Consider the following 22,133-nt stretch of genomic DNA (forward strand, 5'->3'; position numbering starts at 1 on the left):
CCAACCAAAGCAGACTTGCAGGGAATGTGTAACTCTCCTGGTTGTTGTTCTGAGAGTAATGTCCTTTCGAGGGTCTTCTTCCCAGATCTTTCCCCGCACCCCCCACTCCCCTTTGGATCAAGGGGGTATGGAACTCCTTACTCCCCCAGGGATCTTCATCCCTGCCAAGTAGAGAGGAAGAGCTCACCACTAGTGCCTCCCGGGCCAGGCATCCCGCACCGGCCAGGCGAGTCCCCAGGGGCGGGGTGTCCTGGAGCGGGCTGTCCCGCCCCCTCGGCCCCGCCTCCCCACTCAGCACCCAGTCCTGGGGCTCTAGGGGTCTGCCCCGCCCTGCTCCCGCCCCTCCGGCCGCCCCTCAGGCCCAGCCAGCCGCGCCCCGCCAGTCGTCGCTGGAAGCCGCAGACCTCTCGTCGTCTCCCGCGTTCTGTCTGCTGTCCGATCGGTGCGCTCTGCTCCGCCATGGAGCCGACCCCCGAAGCCGAGGAGGCGCACACTGTGCGCGAGGCGCTGGGCCGCTACGAGGCGGCGCTGGAGGGTGCGGTGCGTGCACTGCACGAGGACATGCAGGGGTTGCAGCGTGGCGTGGAGCGGCGCGTGGCCGAGGCGCTGCGCCTGGCTGGCCCCTTGGCTCGCACTGTGGCCGAGCTGCAGCGGGACAACCAGCGGCTGCAGGCGCAGCTCGAACGCTTGACGCGCCAGGTGGAGGCGCTGGGCTTGGCGACTGGTGTGTCCCCTGCACCCCGCACGCCCAGTCCACCTCCTGCGGCCACAGTTACAGACCGGGCCCCCCGCCTGGGCACCGCACGCTTCTCCAGTCATGCCACCTTCTCGCTGTCCGGTCGAAGCCCGGTGAGCCCCGGGGGGTGCGGCGCGAAGGGTGTGAGCGACTAGGAGCGTGCCTGGGGGGTGTAGGGTTGGGAAGTTAGTGCCGCCCATCAACTCCGAGTGCGTGCGCTGGCGAGCGTCCTCTAGTCAGAGAGCTATACCTCCACCTGCCGCTGGGACTTGGTAACCAGGATTACACTAGCTCTCCAGAGCTGGAAAGGACCGGAGAAACATTGTTTTAGTAGGCCCTCTGCACCTGTCTTGCACCTCTCCTTTCTTTGGATCTGGGGGGTGTTTTTTTTCCTTGAGATCTGCCCTCTCTCATCTTTCCCACCACTTTTAAAACTTTGGACGCCAAGGTTCAGTCTTTGATAGTTCACTGTCGCCTGGGGCCTCACCTGCAAGTTGGAATGGTCAGCGTCCTCTGCCTGCCCCCTACACCGGTTTTGTTCACGCGTCCTGTGTTGCTGCTTCACTGAGGCCTGACCGTTCCGGTTGTAGATTAACCCCGTGTGTGTGTGTGTGTGTGTGTGTGTGTGTGTGTGTGTGTGCGCGCGCGCGCGCGCGCGTATCTGAGTGCACTCTGGTTCGGACTGCTCAGCAACTGTTTGTGAACTCACATTGAAGAGGGCAGATCCTTTGCTGGAAACGGAGAGGGGGAACTGGCCTTTAACAGTGTCTAGATTTCTGGGGTCAGTGACTGGGCAGAGGCCGGTGTGAACCAGTCTTACCACATTGATCACGACCTCCTGGAGTGGCAGAGCCTGGCTAGAATGTTTCCATGGTGTGTGCAGTGGCCCTTAGGTGGGATTTTCCATCCTGACCCGGATTTTGCTTGGGGTAGTGGTGGGGGGTGGGTTTCAAGGGCCAAAGTCGGAGTACACTGCACCTGCCCCCTGCCTTGGTGCATTCCCAAGGCCCTTAGGTCTGCTGTAGGCCTCAGAAGGAAGATGTCAGATAAGTCTTTACCCCTGCAGGTCTCAGCCTGGGTGGAGGTGACCCTAGACTGAGCAGTGGCAATAGAGTGAGCAAAGATGCCCTGCTTCAGACTCTAGTTCTTTTGCATTGGATATTTGAGGAGGGTGTGGTGATGGAGGCTCTGCTCTTGTCATGTCTGTTGCAAATAGGGGCACTATGCATGCTGCCCCAGAGTGGCCAAAAGTGCTTACAAGCCAGAGTGCCGCCTTCAGGTGTACAAGAGAGGCACGAGTCGTGAAGGCTCTCAAAGTTAGCAAAGAACTGGGCTTCGGGGATGGGGCCAGAACTCCTGGTGTTTCAGTGTTTCACATGAAGTGAAGACATTTAAGTCTGTCCTATGAGTCTGCAAGTCTGTAGTCTAAAACTGCGGCTGGGAGTGCCACATGTGCCTAATACACTGTGCCATCACCTGCTGCTGAAGTTTTAATGTCTATTTGTAACTTGTGGAGGCAGCTGTTCAAGTTTTAAGAAAAACAATGAATCCCATGGCGATTCGAGAGTGTGTGTGTGTGCATTTGTGCACGTGTGTATGTATATGTGTGTGTGTGTGTGTGTGAGCGAGTGCGCACATGTGCGTGCTTCTCCAGCTGTGACTTTTTAAAATGGGATTTTGCTATTATTCACCAGGTAGGGGAGTTGGGGAGCTCTATGGGGAGGAGCAGGGTCCTCCTTGACCCTAGTACCTACCCTTCCTCAGGGATGGATGGTGGGTTAGGGGGTGACCAGAGTTGAGTTTGTGATTTTTCTCTGGGAGATGTGAACAAACATCTCTTTACTCAAAAGACAGTACCCAAGACTGGCTTGGTGAGCCAATTAGTTTATTGGGGTTATTTACAGGAGCATGGGTAACTCAAAGGCCTCTGTAACATCAAAAGCCCACACTAGCAAGGGTGGCGCCTCCTGAAAGCTGCACAACGCGCAGGCAGCTCCGCCAGTCTTCCTTCTCCATCCTTTGTTTACTGTTCATCTGACCTCGGGGAAGGATCTTTCTGAGTTTCCAAGCCCCCTGTGTTCAGTGAGTTTCCCCGAGTTTTATGGGCCCTCCCCTTCCCTCTAAGAGGGAATGTCTCCATTCTAAGGAATTAGGCCCCAGAGGCAACTTAACTGTGAAAGTCCGAGCAGAAGGGATGAGTCAGGTGAGCTGCCTGGGACAGGAGCTTCAGAGTCAGAGTCAGCAGCAGACAGGGTGCTCTTTGGACATGAAACAGAGACTTAAGCTAGGGGAGACTTGTGGAAGAGGGTCAGCAAGGATGCTCCAGCCTCTGGGGACCGAGGACAAAGGAGCTGCACAGTAGTCTGAGGGCCTGAGAAACGTCCTGGGGCAACGAGTAGCAACTGTAACTGAGCTTAAGGGATGGCTCTTCTCCAGTTGGACCAGAGGGCCTAAGGCTAATCAATTACCCCCGCCTCACCCCCAGATGCCTTCAACACAGCAACACCCATACAGGCTCTGAGCTAGTTTGCGGTAGTGAGGACTGTCTGTCTATGAACGAGGATGATGTACAGAGTCCCACATGAGTGCTTGAAGAAGGGCTGTCTGGTTTCTCATATTCGGTGTCTGTGGCAGGGGCCTTGGTGTGAGGGTCCCCATCCTGTGACTACAAGCCAATGGTAGCTGACCCTCTTGGTTTGTAACCAGATTCTGTGGAGACAGGTATTTTATCAACCTCCTCCATGGGTACTAGAGATGGGTTGTACCCAGTATGTAAATATTCAGAAGGGGTTGATCAGTTCACTCACTTTTGAACACACGAACCTTAAAAAGCATGAGCCTAGGAGGCGGGAAGGCGTCCGGAAGCCTTGGAGGAGGAAGAGGACAGACAGGTCAGTCTGGTGAAATAACTAGGGAGGACCTCCCTGCAGGAGGCTTGAGGGATAAGCACTTTTCTCAGGAGATACTTTGAGACATCTGGGCCTCAGTTTCCCTGCTTTTAAATCAAGGCTTGAGGCGGCTGGGGTGATGGGTGGGGGTGATGTAGAGGTGGAGAGGTTGCTCAGTGATTGAGAGCATGCTGCTTATTCGAAAACCTGATTTCCATTTCCAGCACCCATGCCAGGCAGCTCACAATTGCCTGTAACTCTAGCTGGGGGTGAGTTCCAGTGCCTCTGTCCTTTGCAGGCACCTGCACCTCACTCCATGCATATAATTAAAAGTAAAATAATAATAAACCAAGGGAGATTGTCCCAGCCCCTTTGGGCCCAGTGCAGTGAGCAGGCTAGGCAATTAGTGCCCAGATGATCTGGTTAACAAAACTGAAGAACCACTGCTGTTGTCTGTCAGAGAGAAGGGAACCAGGAGGCTGGGATCCTGGGGTGGATGGCTGTAGCCCGAGGTCAGACCTGGGCCCGGGAGGCTGGCAGTGCATTGCTCCCTGGAGATGTCATCCTCAGCTAAGCTGGAGCCTCTGGCTCCCCGCCGTCAAAGCACTACAGTCCCTCTGTAATAACTGCCAAGAGGCGAGTGTCAGAGGCCCCATGGTGAGAGAAAGCAGACTCACCTTATCTGCTTGCCTTTCCCAGAGCCAGTGTGATAAGGGGGCTTAATGCTTTGGGGAGAAGTTTGGATCCAAGTACTCAAAAGCTGTGGTGTGACTGGAGATGGGCTGGGGTGGCCATTTTAATCATCCTAAATAGGGGTTCTGCCCTGTGTGAGTTGTGCAGAGTCCACGTATGAGCTCCTGTGTCCCCGTGGATCAGTCTTGCAATGCCCTTCCTTCCCTCAAAAAAAAAAAAAAAAAAAAAAAAAAAAAAAAGCTTTCCAATGAGAGGGTCTCATCTCTCAGTTCCTCAGTCCTCAAAGCCACATTTATTTCATCCCCTGCCTCTCCCTCCCCCGCCGAATTCCCAGGCTTCAGCTCTCTCACAGGGCACTTCCCCTTCTCTAAAACAGAGCTGAGACAGGAGACTGTGGGAAGAGGAGGCTAGCACAACAGGACTCCCCAGCCCCGGGGCTCTACTGTGATTTCTGCCCTGCTGCAAGCACAGAGTGGGCTCCCCAGTGTACACAGGAAGACAGTGGCTACCTGGGGAGCAGATCAGCAGCCTCAGGGTGGGCAAGGGCTTAGGACAAGATCTTGCTCAGCCCTTTCCTTCTGTGGCTTTACCATCTGTGAAGGTCCCACTGGATGTTCATCTCAGCCTTTATGCTTTTTCCTTCCTGCCATCTGGCTGAGATGTGTCTAGTGGGGCTTATCCCCTGGCTCTCTCACTTGCTATGAGTTAACCTTTCAGGGACAAGGTGCTTTGTGGACAGAGCCCTGGGTGGCAGAAAGAGGAGGCCCCAGCCTCAAATGTTACCTTGATCACTGTCTTCAGCCATTGTTTAAGTTTGAGAACTTCTTTGTACTACACCAGGCTCGGTTCCCTCTCTGTTTAGTGATGGGTCAGAGCTCATTTTAGAATTAGCCCCTTGGCCTGAAACATAGCCAAGCCCCTTTTCCAGGCTAGAAGTGGTTGCAGTTTGGGGCTGGAGGATTCAGAGGCTGGGGAACTTGGGAGTCCTGGCTCAGCCTGTACCTGACCCTCCTTTTTGTAGAAACCCCTTAGCAGGAATTTGGCCAGTCCTGAGATGTAGGAACTACTTGTGTCTGGTCCCCTGGGGTACTGTGTGTGTGTGGGGGGGGGGGGAGGGTGGATGGGGGAGCAGATGGGGAGGGGTAGGGGGAGTAGAGACTTGTAATATGCAGCGACAGTTGTCTATGGGTGGCGGTGTTGTAGATACTTACATTCCTGGGAAAATGATTTCACCATCAGTTTGCCCTTTGAGGCCCTTGTCTAGACCTGTGGAACCTGTTGGACAAGAGGGGTGGGTCAGGGTAGGAGGGGGGACACAGAGACCCCAGAGCTGCTGCTTGGCCTCTGTGACAGTGGAGGATGGGCTTCTAGCTAGAAAGGCTGGTTCTCTTTCTGCTGCTGACTTAGCACTAAGACTTCTAGAGGTGCCCCTCCCCACAAGTTCTGGAGTGCAAGAGGCATCAAATATCTTGTGATCCTGAGGGTGGGCTTGCTTCTTCCATCTCCCCTGTTAGATCAGAAATTGAGGGGGGTCTCCTGTCCAAACCCCAGGGCTCTGTGTTCTGTCCTCTATTGCCTCCCCAGGACCCTACCCTACAGATGGTTGCCTCAGCCTCCAGAGTCTGTTAGCCTGTTGGTGTGGCCCTGCCTCTTCATCCTGGGAAGGGGATCCCCTTCCCTGGCTCCTCACTTGATCAGGACTTGCCAGTTGGAGGAGCATCTGCATGAGAGGCTTATAGGTTCCCTCCCCCAGCTTGTCTCTGGCCTGCCCTCCATACCTCTGATCTGGTTTCCGCCACCATCACCAGTGACCTCTCCTTGGCTAAACACAAAGGACACATTTTCTCATCTTGACTTTCTTTTCCTTGACCTCAGGCACCCTTTGGACTTGCTTCCCTCCCTGGCCCTCTCAGCCTCCTGCTGGGTTTCATCCCACCTCCCTGGCTGCTCTGCTCTCCTGGCTGACAGCCTTCTGGGCTCCCTGAGATGCAGGTGCTTATTTGCAAGGCTCCCAGGAGGTGGTGGAGGCATTGTTTCCTTGTTTTACACTAGGTCTCCGATAGGCCGATAGGCCACCTGATGTCCTGGGTGCCCTTTACACCATCTTCCTAATATAGAAAACTTGGCCCACCGCTCCCCAGTATTCCTCAGCAGACTTTCTTGTTACTCAGACTTGGGCTTAGAAGAAGTTTGGCCTCTTCCCTCCCTCCCTTCCTCCCTCCCTCCCTCCCTCCCTCCCTCCCTCCCTCCCTCCCTCCCGTCAACCATCTCTGCTCTCTTTTGCCAGCCATTTTCCTTTTTCTTCAGAGTACAGTACTCTTGCCCTTGGCCTTCTCACATCTTTGCCCCCATAATTCCTCTTCAGTTCTCCTTCAGGGACTGTGGGCTTGATTTGCTATCTGTCTTCTTTAATGCCACCTTTGCTGGCTTCTGAAGTGTGACCCTCAATCATGCTGCAGGCTCCTTGTTTAAGTCTAGATGGGCAGGCAGCTCAAGCTGCAGGATCATGTGGGATCACAATACTGGGGCCTTTATGCCTCTCTGCTCTTGTTGTCACCAGTCGTTCTCCTGGGAATAGCTTCTGTCACTGGGTACCTAGCACACTGAGGATTTGGGTACATTGCTTAGAGAACTCTGCCCCAGGGAGGCAGACTGCCTGAGGTATCACAAGTGGACTCAGTACCAACTGTGTACCTGCTTGCCCAATTCCCACCTTGGATGGGTGGACAGGCGCCTCCAGACCTGGCTGTAGGAGGACCCGATTCACCTGGGGTCGGGGACAAACTGTCATCTGGGAAGCTTGTAGAACAAAGGAGCAGCCTGGGATGATCTGGGACAGGCACAGCCAACTAACCACTCAAGCTACCCAGGACAGAACTCTAGCAGAACTCCAGGTTAGGGACAGCTCTGTCTCTCTTTGCTAGGCTGATTGCCCTAACTTTAGTGTCATAGACACTCTAAGCCTGTCACACCTTTGCTGGGAAGGGGGAGGGTTCATTCTCCTCCGGCTACATGTTCTGGCTGCCCTCCCCTTCCCCCAATCACTTCCATAGGCAGTGGGTACCTTCTTTGAGCCTTGAAGATAGCATCTGTAAAATGGGCCCGATATTTGTTTGATGACTAAATTACATTTGCATAGCTTTCCCCTGCTTTTGATCCAGAGGAGATGGGCTATGACCCAGGCCACTTGGTAGATTGGCAGCTTAGCCAAGATCCCAGGATTTCCCTTGATACCTTCTCTTGGTGTTTGTTCCTGTGCCCCAGAGCTATTGTAGTCCTGGAGGGTGTGTAGAGCCAGCCATATCTGCATACACTATATGTCTGGGGAACTCTGTGTTATTGTGTCTGGCAGAAAAGCCCCAGGGTGACTTGGCTCCATGTCCATTTTTGTCCCCAGAAGACCTTGCACCACACCCTATCTGCTTCTTCCATGTGGACAGTCCTAGCTGTGGGGGACAGGGACCTAGGCCTCCCATACATCATCTGGTGTGTGTGTGTGTGTGTGTGTGTGTGTGTGTGTGTGTGTGTGTGTGTGTTATCTTCAGAACTTGCAAACTTGATCTTTATTCTCAGCCTTCTTGGACTCTGGGATGAGCCTCTCAGGGTTTGGGAGTCCCTGGAGTTAGGTGGATGCATGCGTTTTCTCTGGATCATTGCTTACCATTAGACCTTCTGTGGGATCTTTTCTTCCCCAAATGAGTGAAGGTTTTGCCACCATTACCAGCCGGGATTTGGGGGAAGTTCCTTTAGGGTGGCCAGGTGATGGGGCTTTGGGATGGGCATCTGGCTCCCACTGACAGGGTTCAGTGATGTTGGTGCCTCCACAGAGCGTGGAACATGATGAAGCCAGTGACCTCGAGGCGAGACGAACTTCAAACTCATGCATCATGGAGAATGGACACCAGCTGGAAACCGGTAGGAACCTGTGGCAGGAGGGAGGTTGCTGGGTGGATCTGTTCAGGGCCTCAGCCAGGCATCTGTGCAGCCATCTCTGGCTTTGGGAGCAGGTGCTTGAGACTGATCTCCACCAGGAAGAGAGACTGCAGGGAAGCATCCTCATTCAGTATGTAGTAGAACTCTTAAATTACAGAGAGCCTGGTGCAGTGGTGCACGCCTTTCATCTCAGCACTCAGGAGGCAGAGGCAGGTGGATCTCTGAGTTTGGAGGACAGCCTGGTCTACACAGTGAGTTCCAGGATAGCCAGAGGTACATGGTGAGACCCTGCCTTGAGAAAACAAAACAAAACAAAACAAAACAAATAAAATAAAATATACAAAGAAATGGGAGTTCAAGTTAGTGATCTTCTCTGTTTCTGGAAGAAAACAAGCAGAAGCTGAGCAAATGTTCATTCACAGAAGTGGGTAGAGAGTGGACTGAGCTGGCGACAGGGAAGTTGAGGAGAATCAGGTCTAAGTGGTGCAGTAAGATGTATGTGGTGATGGAGGTAAGGGAGGCTGGAGTGGTCAGAAGGCTTCCTGAAGGAGCTGGGAGCAAGGCTCAGAGAGGCAGGAGTCCTCTTGGACTGAATGTGGAGGAATCTGAGGCTGCCATACCGACATACCCTGGTTGGTCATGTGTTACAGGTCCAGCCAATGGATCTTCTGAGGTCCAAACCTCATCAACCCAGGAGTCCCCTAGGCCACGTCCTGTGAGCCTCTCCTTGCGGATGCCCCACCAGCCCGTCACAGCTGTCACCCGAGTCTCTGAGAAATTCTCTGGGGAGACCTCAGCTTCAGCTCTGTCACCCACATCGGCTGCCATTGTGGGGGGCTTCACCCCAAGCCCTAGTGAGGTCATCAGCCCTTGGACTCCTAGTCCCACTGGTATGATGAAGGGGCAGTATGGGGGCTGACAGGAGGAGGACAGGGCCTGGGTGGGGGTTGGCAGGAAACTCAGGACACACAGGTCAGACCCCAGCCCACCATATTCCTTGTCCCAGGGACCTGTCCTTACCACATTCCTTTCCAGAGACGCCATTAAGTGGGGAGTTGATGGCAGATTGAGACCATGGTTACCTTTTATATTTGATAATTCCCTCAGCACTAGCAGGTCTTTATTGGGCCTGTGTCTTGTCCTAGTGTATGACTTGGGCTGGAGTTGTTTTGGCTTCCCAAGGAGGGGTTGGGGCAGTATTTTGTCATACACTGTTGGAGACCCTGGACTTTGTGTCCTCAAGAGCAGGGAGGGGACAGTTGGAAGGACTTCTTGGATGTCACTGTCCTGAGATAGTGCCCACTGAGCCCAAGATCTTGCTGGTCTACAAAGTGATTCTGAGTAGGGTTAAGTCTGTTGTTTCTGTCTTTCCTTGGTCTTATAGAGAAAAGCTCCTCTTTCACGCGGTCTTTGTCTGGCTCTGGGTATGGAGCAGTGACGGCTGGCAATCGCAAGGACAGGTGAGTCTGTGCTGCCTAGGACCTGAGCTGCAGGGCTCTCTCTGGGCTGACTGTCTAGGGAGACACTGTAGAACTAGAGCCGTGGGGTGGGCTGGCAGGCGGAGTTGGAGCTGGGGAGGGAGGTGACCAAGGTTGGTATGTGCGGCTTGGTTGCCGCTTGGCTTCTTTGACCTTCAAAACAAGTCTATTAAAAGGTGGCTAGTGTGTGTTGGGCAGAGATGGGGTGGTGTGGGGAGTGGGGGAGTCTCAACTTCTCTGGGAGGAAGGTGGGCAGGATGACATTTGACTTTGTTTTCCACTCTGTCTGGGGGACCTCTGAGTGAGGTATTTGCTGCCATAGGAAGAGCAGGTGCCTGGAGAGGCTCAGGGTTAAAAGCTAACTTTGGCTGACTAAGTAGATGTGAGAGTGGAGGAGGGGTAGTAAGATGAATTTTTTTTTTAAATAATAAAAGGGGAATTGTGACTTCCTGGCAGATTGTTCTTGGGGGAGAACAAAGAGGGTCCTATCTAGAAGTGGTGGAGGAGGGGGCCTGGTCTGGCTCTGGGTATCCCGCTTGCTCTCCCTAGGCATTGACACTTACCAAGGGGTGGTAGTTGTGCCTTGAGAGGGAGCCACTCTCCCTCCCTAGTTGGGCGTACTGGCCAGGTATGCTACCAACTGCAGTTCAGTTCAGAAAACCTGCAAAACCAGTTGGGACCTGAGCAGGTGGGACATGCTCCCCCACTGCTCCTCCAAGGTCTAGGGGTCCCTGATAGGTATAAGCTGTCTGCTTCACTGTCTCATGCACACTCATTCAGGAAGGGTGTTACACCTGGGACCCAGAGGAGCACAAGTATGGATATTCCACCCCTAAACCAGCCCAGTGAGCTCACAGAGCAGGCTCAACCATGGCCATAGGCATATCAGGCATAGCAAGGGCCGGTTGGTTCTGTGTTCCTAACATCATGATTTTCTCCTCAGCCCTCCACTGGTGACCCCACCACAGTCACCCCCATCCTCGCAGCCTCCAGCTATGACTCAGGCCCCTCGCCAGGGAGAGCGTCGCAGGGAGTTGGTGAGGTCGCAGACGCTGCCTCGCACTTCAGGGGCACAGGCTCGGAAGGCACTGTTTGAGAAGTGGGAGCAGGATACCGCGAGCAAGTATGGATATTCCACCCCTAAACCAGCCCAGTGAGCTCGCAGAGCAGGCTCAACCATGGCCATGGGCATTCAGGCATAGCATCTCGAGGCTGGGCCCTGACTGTTTCCCAGTGGGATGTTCCCAAGGTCAGATCTCTCAGGCAGAGGTCAAGGTCAGGGTTGTTTTACAGAGCTGATTGAGGTTGAGGAATTCCTTCTGGAGGGAGAAGAGGGCTGTGGGGCCAGCCTATTGACAGGTGCTCTCCTCCATTTGTAAGCTACTCCAGTCTTCTGCTCCCTCAGTGTTCCTAGGCCAACCTTGCATCCGAATAACTGCTTCTTCTTTTTCTGGGCATGATCTGGGTGTCTGAGAGGGGAGGCCCAGCAGTGGGGCTGGTATTGCTTGAGGATGGAAGAAATGACACAGTGGGACCCAAGGACTCACCAGTTACTCCCTGTTAGAGATGAAGACCTTAGATTGCAGCCTCCTTTGCATGGTATTGATGCCTGCTGAGTTCAGGTCACTGCTCATGCTTCTGGGATGGCATTCAGCTCTAGTGAAAGAATCAGATCCAGGAAGCTCCCACTGCCCCAGCAGCTTGCTTTCTGGTACGACTGAAGCCAAGAAGGAAGGCGGGATGAAAAGAGTGGAAAGGGTGTTCAGGAAGAGGTTTAGGGGTCCATGGCACCCAGGTCCTCTGTCTCAAGATTACCCAGTGATCTCTGCTTCCTGTAGGGATACTCCTGGGGGGTGGGTGGGTGGGTGTGGTAGAAAGCTGGGTATAGGAGGCTGCATGGCTGATGGGTGGCATTGTGCTGTGACCACAGCTGTAGCATATGGGTTGAATACCAACCAGAAGGTGTAGGAATGTTCTTTTCATTGGCTCCCACAACAGGCTTGCCCTCTCTCCACAGGGGCAAAGGTGAGACCAGGGCCAAACTAAAGAGGTCACAGAGTTTTGGTGTGGCCAGTGCCAGCAGCATCAAGCAGATCCTCCTTGAGTGGTGCCGTAGCAAGACTGTGGGCTATCAGGTGAGTGGGCTGAGACGAGCTAGGAGTATTGCCTGCCCTTGACTTGCTGGCAGGGCAAGATCCTGCCAGGCTGGGGAGGGATGGGAGCCAGGGAGCTTATGTCTTCTGAGCGACACTGAAGCTACCCACAACACATGCTTAGGAATTCTACCTGAGCAGATGGGTGTAGTGCACCTTAAGAGGTGAGCCCCAGCATAGTGTGCTGTTCAGTGGGTTGGGACTGGAGGAATCTGTGCAGAGAGTTGAATTAGGTGTCAGGAGTGGGGTTCCTGTTGACCTCCACTCTCTTTGCTTGCAGCATGTGGACCTGCAGAATTTCTCCTCCAGCTGGAGTGATGGGATGGCCTTCTGTGCCCTGGTGCACTCCTTCTTCCCTGATGCCTTTGACTACAATGCCCTGAGTCCCACACAAAGGCAGAAGAACTTTGAACTGGCCTTCACCATGGCTGAGTAAGTATGGCAGGTCCTAGCTGGCTACTGGTCCCAGCCTAGACCCTGAATACAACTTCTGCGCTGGTTAAGATCAGGATATACAGACAGCTTTCCAGTGAGCGTAGGGACCTTGAGGCCATCCAGTCATTTTTTTCTCTTATACAAATGGGAAGACTGAGGCTGATGAAGGGTGTGCCCAGAGTCACACATTGCTCAGAGATGGAGCTGTTTCTGCTTTTCCTGCCTCCTTGCTGAGTGCTCAACCTTTGCTGTACAGTCCAGGAAAGCAGCCACAGACAGAGTCCAAGGGACAGTGGGGCAGGGGCACTGTGTACATCCCCTCAGGCTGATGTCAAGGTCCTCAGAGGGAAGCTGGGGTTGCCTGGTGTATTTTAAAAGTAGATCATGTTTCCTTAAATACTGTCATAGCATGGACTGTAGAATTACCTCTGGCTTTAGGCTTGTTTTCTGTTATTGTAACAGTACATTAGAGGCTAGGTGATTCATAAAGAGGTTTGTTTTGGCTCCTGGTTCTGTAGGCTGGACATTCAGGAGCCAGGTGTTGGGGTCTGCTTGGCTTCTGATGTATGTATGTATGTATGTATGTATGTATGTATGTATGTATGTATAGGTTACATGTATGAAGTGTTCATGATGGAAAGTTGAGGAGTAAATGTCACCTGTGTCAGCAAGTAGGGGGACAAAGGGGCCTTGGTGCTTTGTAACAACCTCTTCTTGGGATAACTCACCCACTCTTGTGAGAAGCATATTAATCCCTTCGTTAGGGTGGATTCCTGATGATCTAAATGACTCTTAAAAGCCCCAGTACCTTTCAACACTATCACAGCTGGGATCAGGCCTCAACATGTGTCTGGGTGGGGACAAGCCATATTCAAACCATGACACTTGTCTTGTATGTCCCACTCATAGGGAGAGGATCTGGGGGAGGGGAGCACAGTTCTGGGATCAGGATATGCTTGGAAAACCCGTTTGGGATCTGGTTTTTGGCTCATGAGAGTTGTCAGGACCCTGTGGGTCACAGCTGTGTATTCCATCTGAGCAGGGTGTGTATTCCAGGTGGGCAGGGTGTGTATTAATTGCTTTTTAAAATTTTTCTATGATAAAATATCTGATAAAAGCAACCAAGGAAGGAAGGGTTTAAAGGGATTGTGTGTGTGTCTCACTGAGGGGAGCAAGGCAACAGAGTATCAGGTGGCTGGTCATGTTGTACCACAGGCAGGAAGCAGAGGTAGATAGATGGATGAAGAGAGAGATAGAGAGAGGTGCTGATGCTCCAGCATACTTTCTTTGTCATTTGGTACAGGGACCTCAACCCATAAGACGAGCCGTCCATCCATTCAGGATGGGTCTTCTCTTCTCAGTTAAACCTCTCTGGAAACATTCTCACAGACACACCCAGAGGTGTGCTTCCATGCTGATTCTAAATCCAGTCAAGTTAAGGACAGAGAAGAACAGTCATGGGGTGTGTTTCTTATAAAGACTCTTTCTGAGGGTATGGGTAGGAATGTGAGAAGGGGCAGGTACCACTGGTGGGACAGCACCCTCTCAATACCCACACTGCCTCTCAGTACCATTATATTAAGGACTGTGCCTCAACTCAGTTTGGGTGAGTTTGGGTAAATACAAGCTATATTCAAACCCTGGCCCCTGGATTCTTTGTATTACACCTGGGGGATGCATTGAGGGGGATTGCTAAGAGCCCTGGGCCTGCTGTTGCTGGAGCTGAGTCTGTCTGAGAGGATGCAGCCAGTTCACTGTAACCTGGCAAGGAGGGGCCTGCCCTAATACCTGCTCTGACTTCATTGCCCCTCTTGTTCTTCCCCTAGGGCTTCTTGTTGGCTAATCCCAGTCAGAGAGTCAGGGAATCACCACAGGGTGGCACATCACAGCTCCAGAAGAAGAGAGCAGGACACAGACAGTCATGCTCAGGGCTTCCTGGTACTTTCTGAAGAGTAGAGAAGGAAGGCCAGCTCCAGAGTTGCTCTTCATTGTGCCTCCTCTTGCAGCCTCTGAGGGACTATGTTTGTCTTGGTTGTCCCCTAAGGTCCCACATCTTCACTTGACTTCAGTGATTGGGCTGGGGGAGGTGCAATGCCAGGTTTTCTTTGTTATCTTTATTCTATGTCCTGCCCAAGCACCCAGTCCTGGTCCTCCACACTAGGACCTAAGCCTGGACAGAGGGGATGGAGACAAAGGGTCTCATAACCCATGCTTAGTAATGGAAGCCTGCCTGGAGCCATCATCACTGACCTTCTCTAAGGCAGAAGTCCTTCCTAGGGGCAGAATGGGGGCTCTGGCTTGCAGCTCCTCAACCTGAGATTTGGGGATAGGGGTCGATGCCTGTTGTGTTGATTTGGATTCTAGGTCCCTTTGGGGTCAGAGGAACGCCTTGTGTACTTTCAAAGCCTTCCCTTTCTTGGCTGCTTGGGATTAGCTGTCATCCTAATAGCAGAAACAGCTTGGTCGAGTGTGTTATGCAACTGGATCCAGACGATGGTGGACTTGGGCCAAGTGTCGCGGCATGATGTTGGGAGGGGTGGTTCATAGGAAGAGGCCCAGCTGCTTGGAACTCAGGAATGATGGCTGTCAAAAATCAGACTAGAATGTGTGGGATCAGGGTTCCCACTTACATACCCCCAAACTCACTCGAGTCAAAGAGGCTAGGTTTGGCTTACAGAATTCTTTGTCATGAAGCCTAGTAGGTTAAGCAGTGCCAGTTTATGCCCTGGCCAGCTTGGTCACCTATAGCCAATGATCCAACTGGATTGTAGCAGGGAGAGGGACAGTTTGGGCAATGTGGTGGTGGCCCTCTGCCCCATATTCTGAGGAACATAGCTTCCCTAGGCAGTTAGTGCCAGAGCTACTCCAGGATGTGCTTTCCCAGCAGGAGGTTCCAAAGCACAGAATCTCCAGACTCCACACAGATGTTTCTTCTATTCTCAATCTGGGGGTGGGGTGGGGGGGAGAATGGTGGCTGGGCCAGGCTTTGGCTTCCTTCTCTCCCCAAGCAAACAGCACAATAAGACCTTGGCCCTACCTCTCTGAGGCCCAAGTCTGCTCCCAGCTGGGGAGGGGAGCAGGGTATGATGGGGCCTCTGAGATGACTTCTGGCTTTTTCCTGTCTGCAAAGAGTAGGGAGGGCCACCAGGGGCAGATCTGTGTGGGAAGCTTACTCAGAGCCTGGGAAGGTACCTCCCCTGATGAGTCATCTGTGGGATTATCTCTCAGGTACAAGGGAGTGAGGGCTGTGGAGGTGGGCTTGCTTCCCATGGCCTTCTGGGAAGGCAGTGCACTTAGATCTCTGGTTTCTTGAACAGAAGCTGGCTAGAAAAGCTGCATGGGACACTTGCCTGAGGATTTTGAAGCCAATGTCAGCATCTTAGGTTAGCCAGCAACAACTGAATGGATACATGGTACCCTTGAAAGTCATTAGGAGCTACCAGTGCAGAAGGTGTCTCAAAAAGACAGGTTTGGGAACAGACAGCCTGAGCTGAGAGAAGTGTGGTGTCTAACCAAGGCATGACCTTTGGAAGAAAAAGTACACATTGATAGTGTTCTCAAACTATTCATCCAGGAAAGGAGTGCTTCCAGAACTTTCCATGAGCAAGTATCTTTAGGGCATAAAATGCACCAGGAACCTTGGGAGTACATGTGTATGCTGCCCCTACTCTGTAATTTCTGGGCCCAGAGGTTCCTTGTCTCCTAATCTGTGTGAGCAATGTCTTGCTGACAGCGAAAGCGTCCCTTGCCTGACAGGTGTTTAGGGCCTGGAACAAGGGAAGACCAGCTCCTTTTATGGAAGGGGCAATGTAGGGTGGGTGCCTGACCCTTCTGCACCTTTCCTTCCTACCCCAGCCCATAGCACAGGAAGCCACAGGCCGTGCAGCCCAAGGCTTCCCACTTGCCCTGCGTGGAATGCGCCTGCTCTCCAGTTACACGCAGCAGAAGGGGCTTGAGCGCTATTTGTAGTGCCCATGTGTCTCCGTCTAAAAGCAGACGGGAGGCAGTGGTCCCACCCCTGGTCTGCTTTTAGGACAGTCTTAAAACTTACCCCCCCGCACCTCCTCCATGGCCTGGCATAGCTGAAGATACAATAAGGAGTAAAAGGTGTGTAGCAGTAGTAAGCTAGAGTCACCCCTGCTTCCGGCTGTGGGTGACACTTGAAGTCGTCTGAGCCTTGTGGGACTTCTCCATGTAGTTTCGATTATTTAAAACAAGCTTAGATCACTGTAACAAAAGCATATATATATATTTTTTAATGTAACGGCCGATTGGGGCCTCTAGTGCTTTGAGACTTAAATATTTTAATAAAAGTCAGTAGTAGCTGTCACTATCTTGTATTCTGTCTCCTGGGAGATGGAAGGCTGGCAGCAAAACACCCAAGGGTCCGAGTGCTTCCTGTTCGGCAGTCGAGGAGTCTTGTTGCCGTTGTAGCTGGCACCACAGTATCTCTGAAGGAGCACATTCTATTTGCAGGGACAAGCTGGGTGAAAGGAAAGTGTCCCTAAGGGTCACCTATGGGCCAGACAATGGCTTCAAAGGCAGGGATACTGTTGGAGCTGAAGGCTGGAGAATGGAGTTCCTTAGAGAAGGGAGCAAGTGAAGGGCAGAGGTGGCTGAGGAAAGAGTGCTCAAAGATGGCTGCTCGGTGTGCAGTGATTCTGTCTTAGAAACTGCACTCACCCTGTCTGCTCAACCTTGGAACAACAAGGGGTAGGGTGGGGACCAGTTCTCTGTCCGCCTGCAGGAAACGCCAGCACCTTGTCCATGACTTGCTGACAAGGCAGTGGAGGGTGACACCAGGGTGAAGCCTTTACTTCCATCTTTGTGGCCACTCTTATCTGGAAGGCTTGCTTCCTGACCAGGGAGTTTGCCATGGGGGTGTTTGCTGGAGCATGTCTGAAGCCTCTAGAAGGAAGGAGGGGTTTGCTTGATGTCTTCTGCACAGATCAGGGACATCTGGGACAAGCCAGCAATTCTGACTAACTTATGAAGCAGCCTAGAGAGGAGTCAGGATGCACTCAGGGGAGAGTGCCCTTCAGTTTAGGGAGAGACAAAGGTGTATTCCAACAGGAGAAGGGCTTTCTTGTGGAGGGGAAGTTAGCTGAGAAAAATCTTGGGAGTGAGAGGTGAACTGAACCAGGAAGCTGAGGAACATCTGTGGCCTGAGGAACAGTTTCCTGGTGGCCAGAGGCTCCTGCAGAGGGGTCAGAACAGTCCTGGACCTGGGGGAGGGAGGACAGGTGGAGGGAAGAGAGCCTTCATGGGGACAAGGTAGCATCTGAGTTCTCTTCCAAAGCTGAGGTCCCAGGCTTCTAGTGCTGTCCTCATGGTGCTTGAATGTTTCTAGTGCTGTCCTTTGATGAGAGACCATCAAAGGGATCATGGAAGCTACCCCTGTCAGTGATGACCCTATAGGCTCATGCAGCTGGTTTGCCTGCACCTGGAGGTTTTTGAATAGCAGACTCGAGAGAGAGAGAGGATGTGGGAGCTGGGGTTCTCCCTGCAATGTTGGGGTGGGGTACCACATGATAAGCGATAGCGTCTCAGGTGAACTCAGGTCCCCAGACTCTGAAGGACTCAAGAATTTTCAACTCTTGGCTACAGGGCACCTTTGTATGCTGACGTCTTTGACACCAAGCCCTGCCTTGGTCATTTTTGGGGAGAAAGGGTGCCAAACCGACTTGTCACCATCATGTAACCTCTGGGTTCCCTTACAGGTCACCCTCTGCAGCCCCAGGGGGGAGACGGGAGTCGGGAATGGGATCCAGGACAGATGTCTCCATTTCGCCTTGACATTTGGTTTCTGGCCAGCCCTCCAGAGCAGAGCCCAGCTGGTGCTTATGTTACAGTCTTTGTCTGGGGAACAGGCAGCCCAGGGAGCTGTTCTGTGAAAGTGTTGCATGAACTGCGCTGAGCTGGCTGCAAACTCTGGGATGGGATGGGGGATCCCTGGCCTCTCTGCTGGGGTCTCCCATCTGGCTGGGCTCTGGGGTATAAAGCAAAGTGTATAAAGACAATATGGAGGCATAGCCTTTCAGCGAGCCTGCTGGGAGTCAGGGGTGAGCAGAGGTGGATTCTGACTGACTGCCTAGGAAATGGGTACCGACAGGTGACAGCATTGTCAGTGTTGTCATCTGAACTAGCAGTGTATATTCCATATCCAGGCTTCTTTCCCCATTATCTGCTCTGCAGTGTGTGTGTGTGTGTGTGTGTGTGTGTGTGTGTGTGTGTGTGTGTGTGTGTGTTTTGCATGGTGCATGCACATGAGTGTGTGGGTGTGTATACCTATGTGTGTGCATGCAGATGCCAGAGGAAGATAATGGGTGACTTCCTCCATTGCTTTCTGACTTGGTGACTTGAGACAAGGTCTCACAGAACTGGCAGGCAACTCAGCATTTCAGCGAGGCTGGTTAGCCATCAAACTCCTGGGATCTACCTGTCTGCTCTGTGTAGCCCTGCTTATCCTGGAACTTGTTTTTGCAGACCTGGCTGGCTTCAAACTCACAGAGATCTGCCTGCCTTTGCCTCCTGAGTGCTGGGATTAAAGGGGTGCACTACCATGCCTGACCATGCTCAACTTTTTATGTGGGTGCTGGGGATTTGAACTTAGATCCTCATAGCAAACACTGTTACCCTCTGAGCCGTCTCCCCAGGAGAGCTGTTCTCATGGGTTTACATTTTTAGGTCTGATACACTTTTTCCAGAGGACTGAAAAGGGCAACAGATCTTTAGTATTTTTTATATGAAGTTTGTTGAATCCATGAATGCAGAGTCTGTGGTTACAGAGGGTCAATAAGCATGTATGTATTTGCTGAATCATGGTTAAACTCACCCTCCTTACTGTGGGTCTTGTGTGTGTGTGCACGTGCATGTGTGTAGGTCAAAGGACAACTCAGGTGCCTGGAGCTCATCAAGCAGGCTAGGCTGACTGATGATCAATGGGCCCCAGGGATTTGCTTGTCTCTGACTGCCCCCTCCCCCGACAGTGCTGAGATACCATGCCTGGCTTTTTTTTTTTTTTTAATTTGGATTTTGGGGATTTTAACCAGGTCTTTGTGTTGGCAAGGTCAGAACTGAATGAACTACCTCTCCAGCCCTATGAGTCATGGTTTTATTTTTGTTTTGTTTTGTTTTGTTTTGTTTTTAAGACAGGGTTTCATTGTGTAACTCTGGATGGCCTAGAACTTACTAGGTAGACTAGGCCTGTCTCAAATTTAGGAATCTACCTATGTCTGCCTCCCAAGTGCTAGGATTAAAGTCATGGGCCACAGTGCCTGGCTGGATCATGGGTTTTGCTTGTTTGTTTCTTTGTTTTATCACGTGTAGATGTGTCTGTCTACACATGGCTATGTACCCATGAGTCCCAGCACCCCAGAATTGGTCAGATTCCCTGGAGTTACATATGGTTATGAGAATTTGATATGGTCTCTGGGAACTGACCTTGGGTCCGCTGGATAGAAGTAGATGCTCTCAACTGTTGAGCCATCTCTCCATCCCCTGAATTGTTTTTTGTTTGTTTGCTTGTTTTTTTTTTTTTTTTTTTTTAAGTTTAAAAAACTATTTCAGAGGCGGGCATGAAGATACATGATTATAACACTGCTATTTATGAGGCTGAGTCAGGAGAATTGTGAGTTTGCTGGGCTACACAGAAAGCCCACATCTCAACAAAACAAAACAAAACAAAACAAGCAAACAAAAATAGCTGGGCAGTGGTGGCGCATGCCTTTAGTCCCAGCACTGGGAGGCAGAGGCAGGCAGATCTCTGTGAGTTTGAGGCCAGCCTGGTCTACACAGTGAGTACCAGGATATACAACGCTTCACACAGGGAAAAAAAAAACAACTAAATAAAATAAAAACATGCATACTGTTTGAGGAAGCAGATGGGTAAAGTCATCATTTTGCCTCCGTTTTACATTTGCTTTCACAGTTCTTGCCGATTTGTCACGTGATGCTGACACGTGATGCTTCCTTACTTCTGTATAAACTGCATAGGTGGTTTGAGTCTGTGGGAGTCTGGGAAATGCCCCATGGACTCAGCAACTCCCAGGGTTCTCTTGGAGATCTTGAATTCCCTTCTGGTGTGCACTTGAGCACCTCAGGCTCAAGGCAAATTCTGTTTGGGGACAATGATAAAAATGGCTCAATTGTGGCACTGGTTGTTCACGAGAACCATGTGTTGATGGGGCTTCTGTGTTTCAGGAATCTGGCCAACTGTGAGCGCCTCATTGAAGTGGAGGACATGATGGTGATGGGCCGCAAGCCGGACCCCATGTGCGTCTTCACCTACGTTCAGTCGCTCTACAACCACCTGCGTCGCTTTGAGTAAAGCTGGCAGCCTGGAGTGGCCAGGAAGAGACTCTGAGGTCCCTCACGTTCCCCCATGGCAGCCTGACCCACATGAGAGGAGCTGCCTCTGTGGTGTGAGCTGCTATTTGCTCTCTGGCATGTGACCACGTGCCCCTCACACTCAGTTACTGACTAAAAGTATTGATGAGGCTAAGCTGAGCCCCATAGCCCCTCATAGCCAAGGGCTGGAAGGAGAAGGAAAAACTCGAGAGTCATAGAAATTGGTGCTAAGTAATAATCTTCCCACAGGAAGTGCTCATGGTTTCCCCTCTGAATTTGATATATTGGCTTGACAGGGTTCCATTAATTATCAAGTTTTCTTTCTTTTTTTTTTCTATCAAAGTATCTAGAGTTTTGTTTTGTTTTAACTTTCTCACATTCTTGTTGGTCCCTTTCTCCTCTCCCCCTGGGCCACTTCCAGGAAGCAGTTTAGTCATCCCCAAGTCTTATCTTTCTATCATCTCTTCTCTATGAGGAAGTGGCAAGGTTTCTACCTAGACCCAGAGGGGCTTCTGGTACTCACAGGAGACTCCACAAGTGTCCAGCTAAGGAATGGTTACCTGGACCTAAGGGATGAGAGAATTCCCATTTGCGCCAAGTATTTATAAAAAGAATTGCATCTGTACCACTGACCTGTTTGTACACAAAAGATGTGTCACTCTTTGCTTGTGTTTGTTATATCTGTTTGGGAAATGGGGAGGGTCGGGCAATAAGAGACTGCATAGGTTTAAACAGAGATCTACTGAAATCATACCTTACTTGTTTATGTATTTAATACCACTTGCCCGGGAGGCTGAAGATGGCATCTTCTGTCTACCAATGTGCTTGTCCTTCAGCCATCTCTATGTTGTTGAAGGATTGTGAACAGAAAATTTACCCCCTGCCGATCTGTCCCTTAGATATTGGCAAAAATATTATGATAAAAAGTGGCCCAAAGTTGATGGCTTTGAGTGATCATTGTTTGTGTGTGTGCGTGTGCGTGTGCGTGTGCGTGTGCGTGTGTGCGTGTGTGTGTGTGTGTGTGTGCCCGTGTGTGTTTCTTTCATTTATTTATTTATTTTACAATGCAAGGGGTTGGAGGGTGGAACCTATGTCCTCTAATATGCAGGCAAGCTCTCACCACTGAGCCCCACCTCCTGCCCTGTCCCTGGGGTGGTCCCTTTCACGGAAGCCCATCAAGGAGTGCTGGTTTTATTTCACAGATGTTTGGCAGTGGAGTTTGAATAGAAAAACCATTAGATTCCATAAAGCTGCAGCTCTTAGCTTTTTCTTCCCCGAGACTGAAGATTCATCTTATAATTGAGTTGGGTGTTAGCCAGAGACTTTTCAAACCTCCTTTGAAGGACCTAATATGGGGTCTTTGTTTCACACAACCCCCCTGAGCGGGGTCGCCCCTGTGTCCGAGGTGTTGGGTCCTTAGGACAGAATGTTGTCAGGGATTCTGAGCTCTGTGGCAGAGCTTGCAGGT

The 22,133-nt window shown here is 51.6% G+C and overlaps 1 protein-coding gene across 2 annotated transcripts; it reads left to right on the forward strand.

Annotated features, from left to right (window-relative positions):
* The first annotated feature begins 377 nt into the window (after positions 1 to 377).
* Positions 378 to 21,606, forward strand: Smtnl2 (smoothelin like 2). 2 transcript variants are annotated; one of them, XM_034506728.2, is made up of 8 exons: positions 378 to 849; positions 8,145 to 8,232; positions 8,901 to 9,140; positions 9,635 to 9,710; positions 10,672 to 10,851; positions 11,746 to 11,863; positions 12,162 to 12,313; positions 20,519 to 21,606. In XM_034506728.2, the coding sequence occupies exons 1-8, from the start codon at positions 460 to 462 to the stop codon at positions 20,643 to 20,645; spliced, it is 1,371 nt and encodes a 456-aa protein (XP_034362619.1). In that variant the 5' UTR covers positions 378 to 459; the 3' UTR covers positions 20,646 to 21,606. The 2 variants fall into 2 exon arrangements, with proteins under 2 accessions (XP_034362619.1, XP_076792503.1); XM_076936388.1 differs by lacking the exon at positions 378 to 849 and adding an exon at positions 1,144 to 1,238.
* The last annotated feature ends 527 nt before the right edge of the window (positions 21,607 to 22,133 follow it).

Source organism: Arvicanthis niloticus, chromosome 6 (genome assembly GCF_011762505.2).
Source record: "Arvicanthis niloticus isolate mArvNil1 chromosome 6, mArvNil1.pat.X, whole genome shotgun sequence".
Classification (NCBI taxonomy): Eukaryota; Metazoa; Chordata; class Mammalia; order Rodentia; family Muridae; genus Arvicanthis; species Arvicanthis niloticus.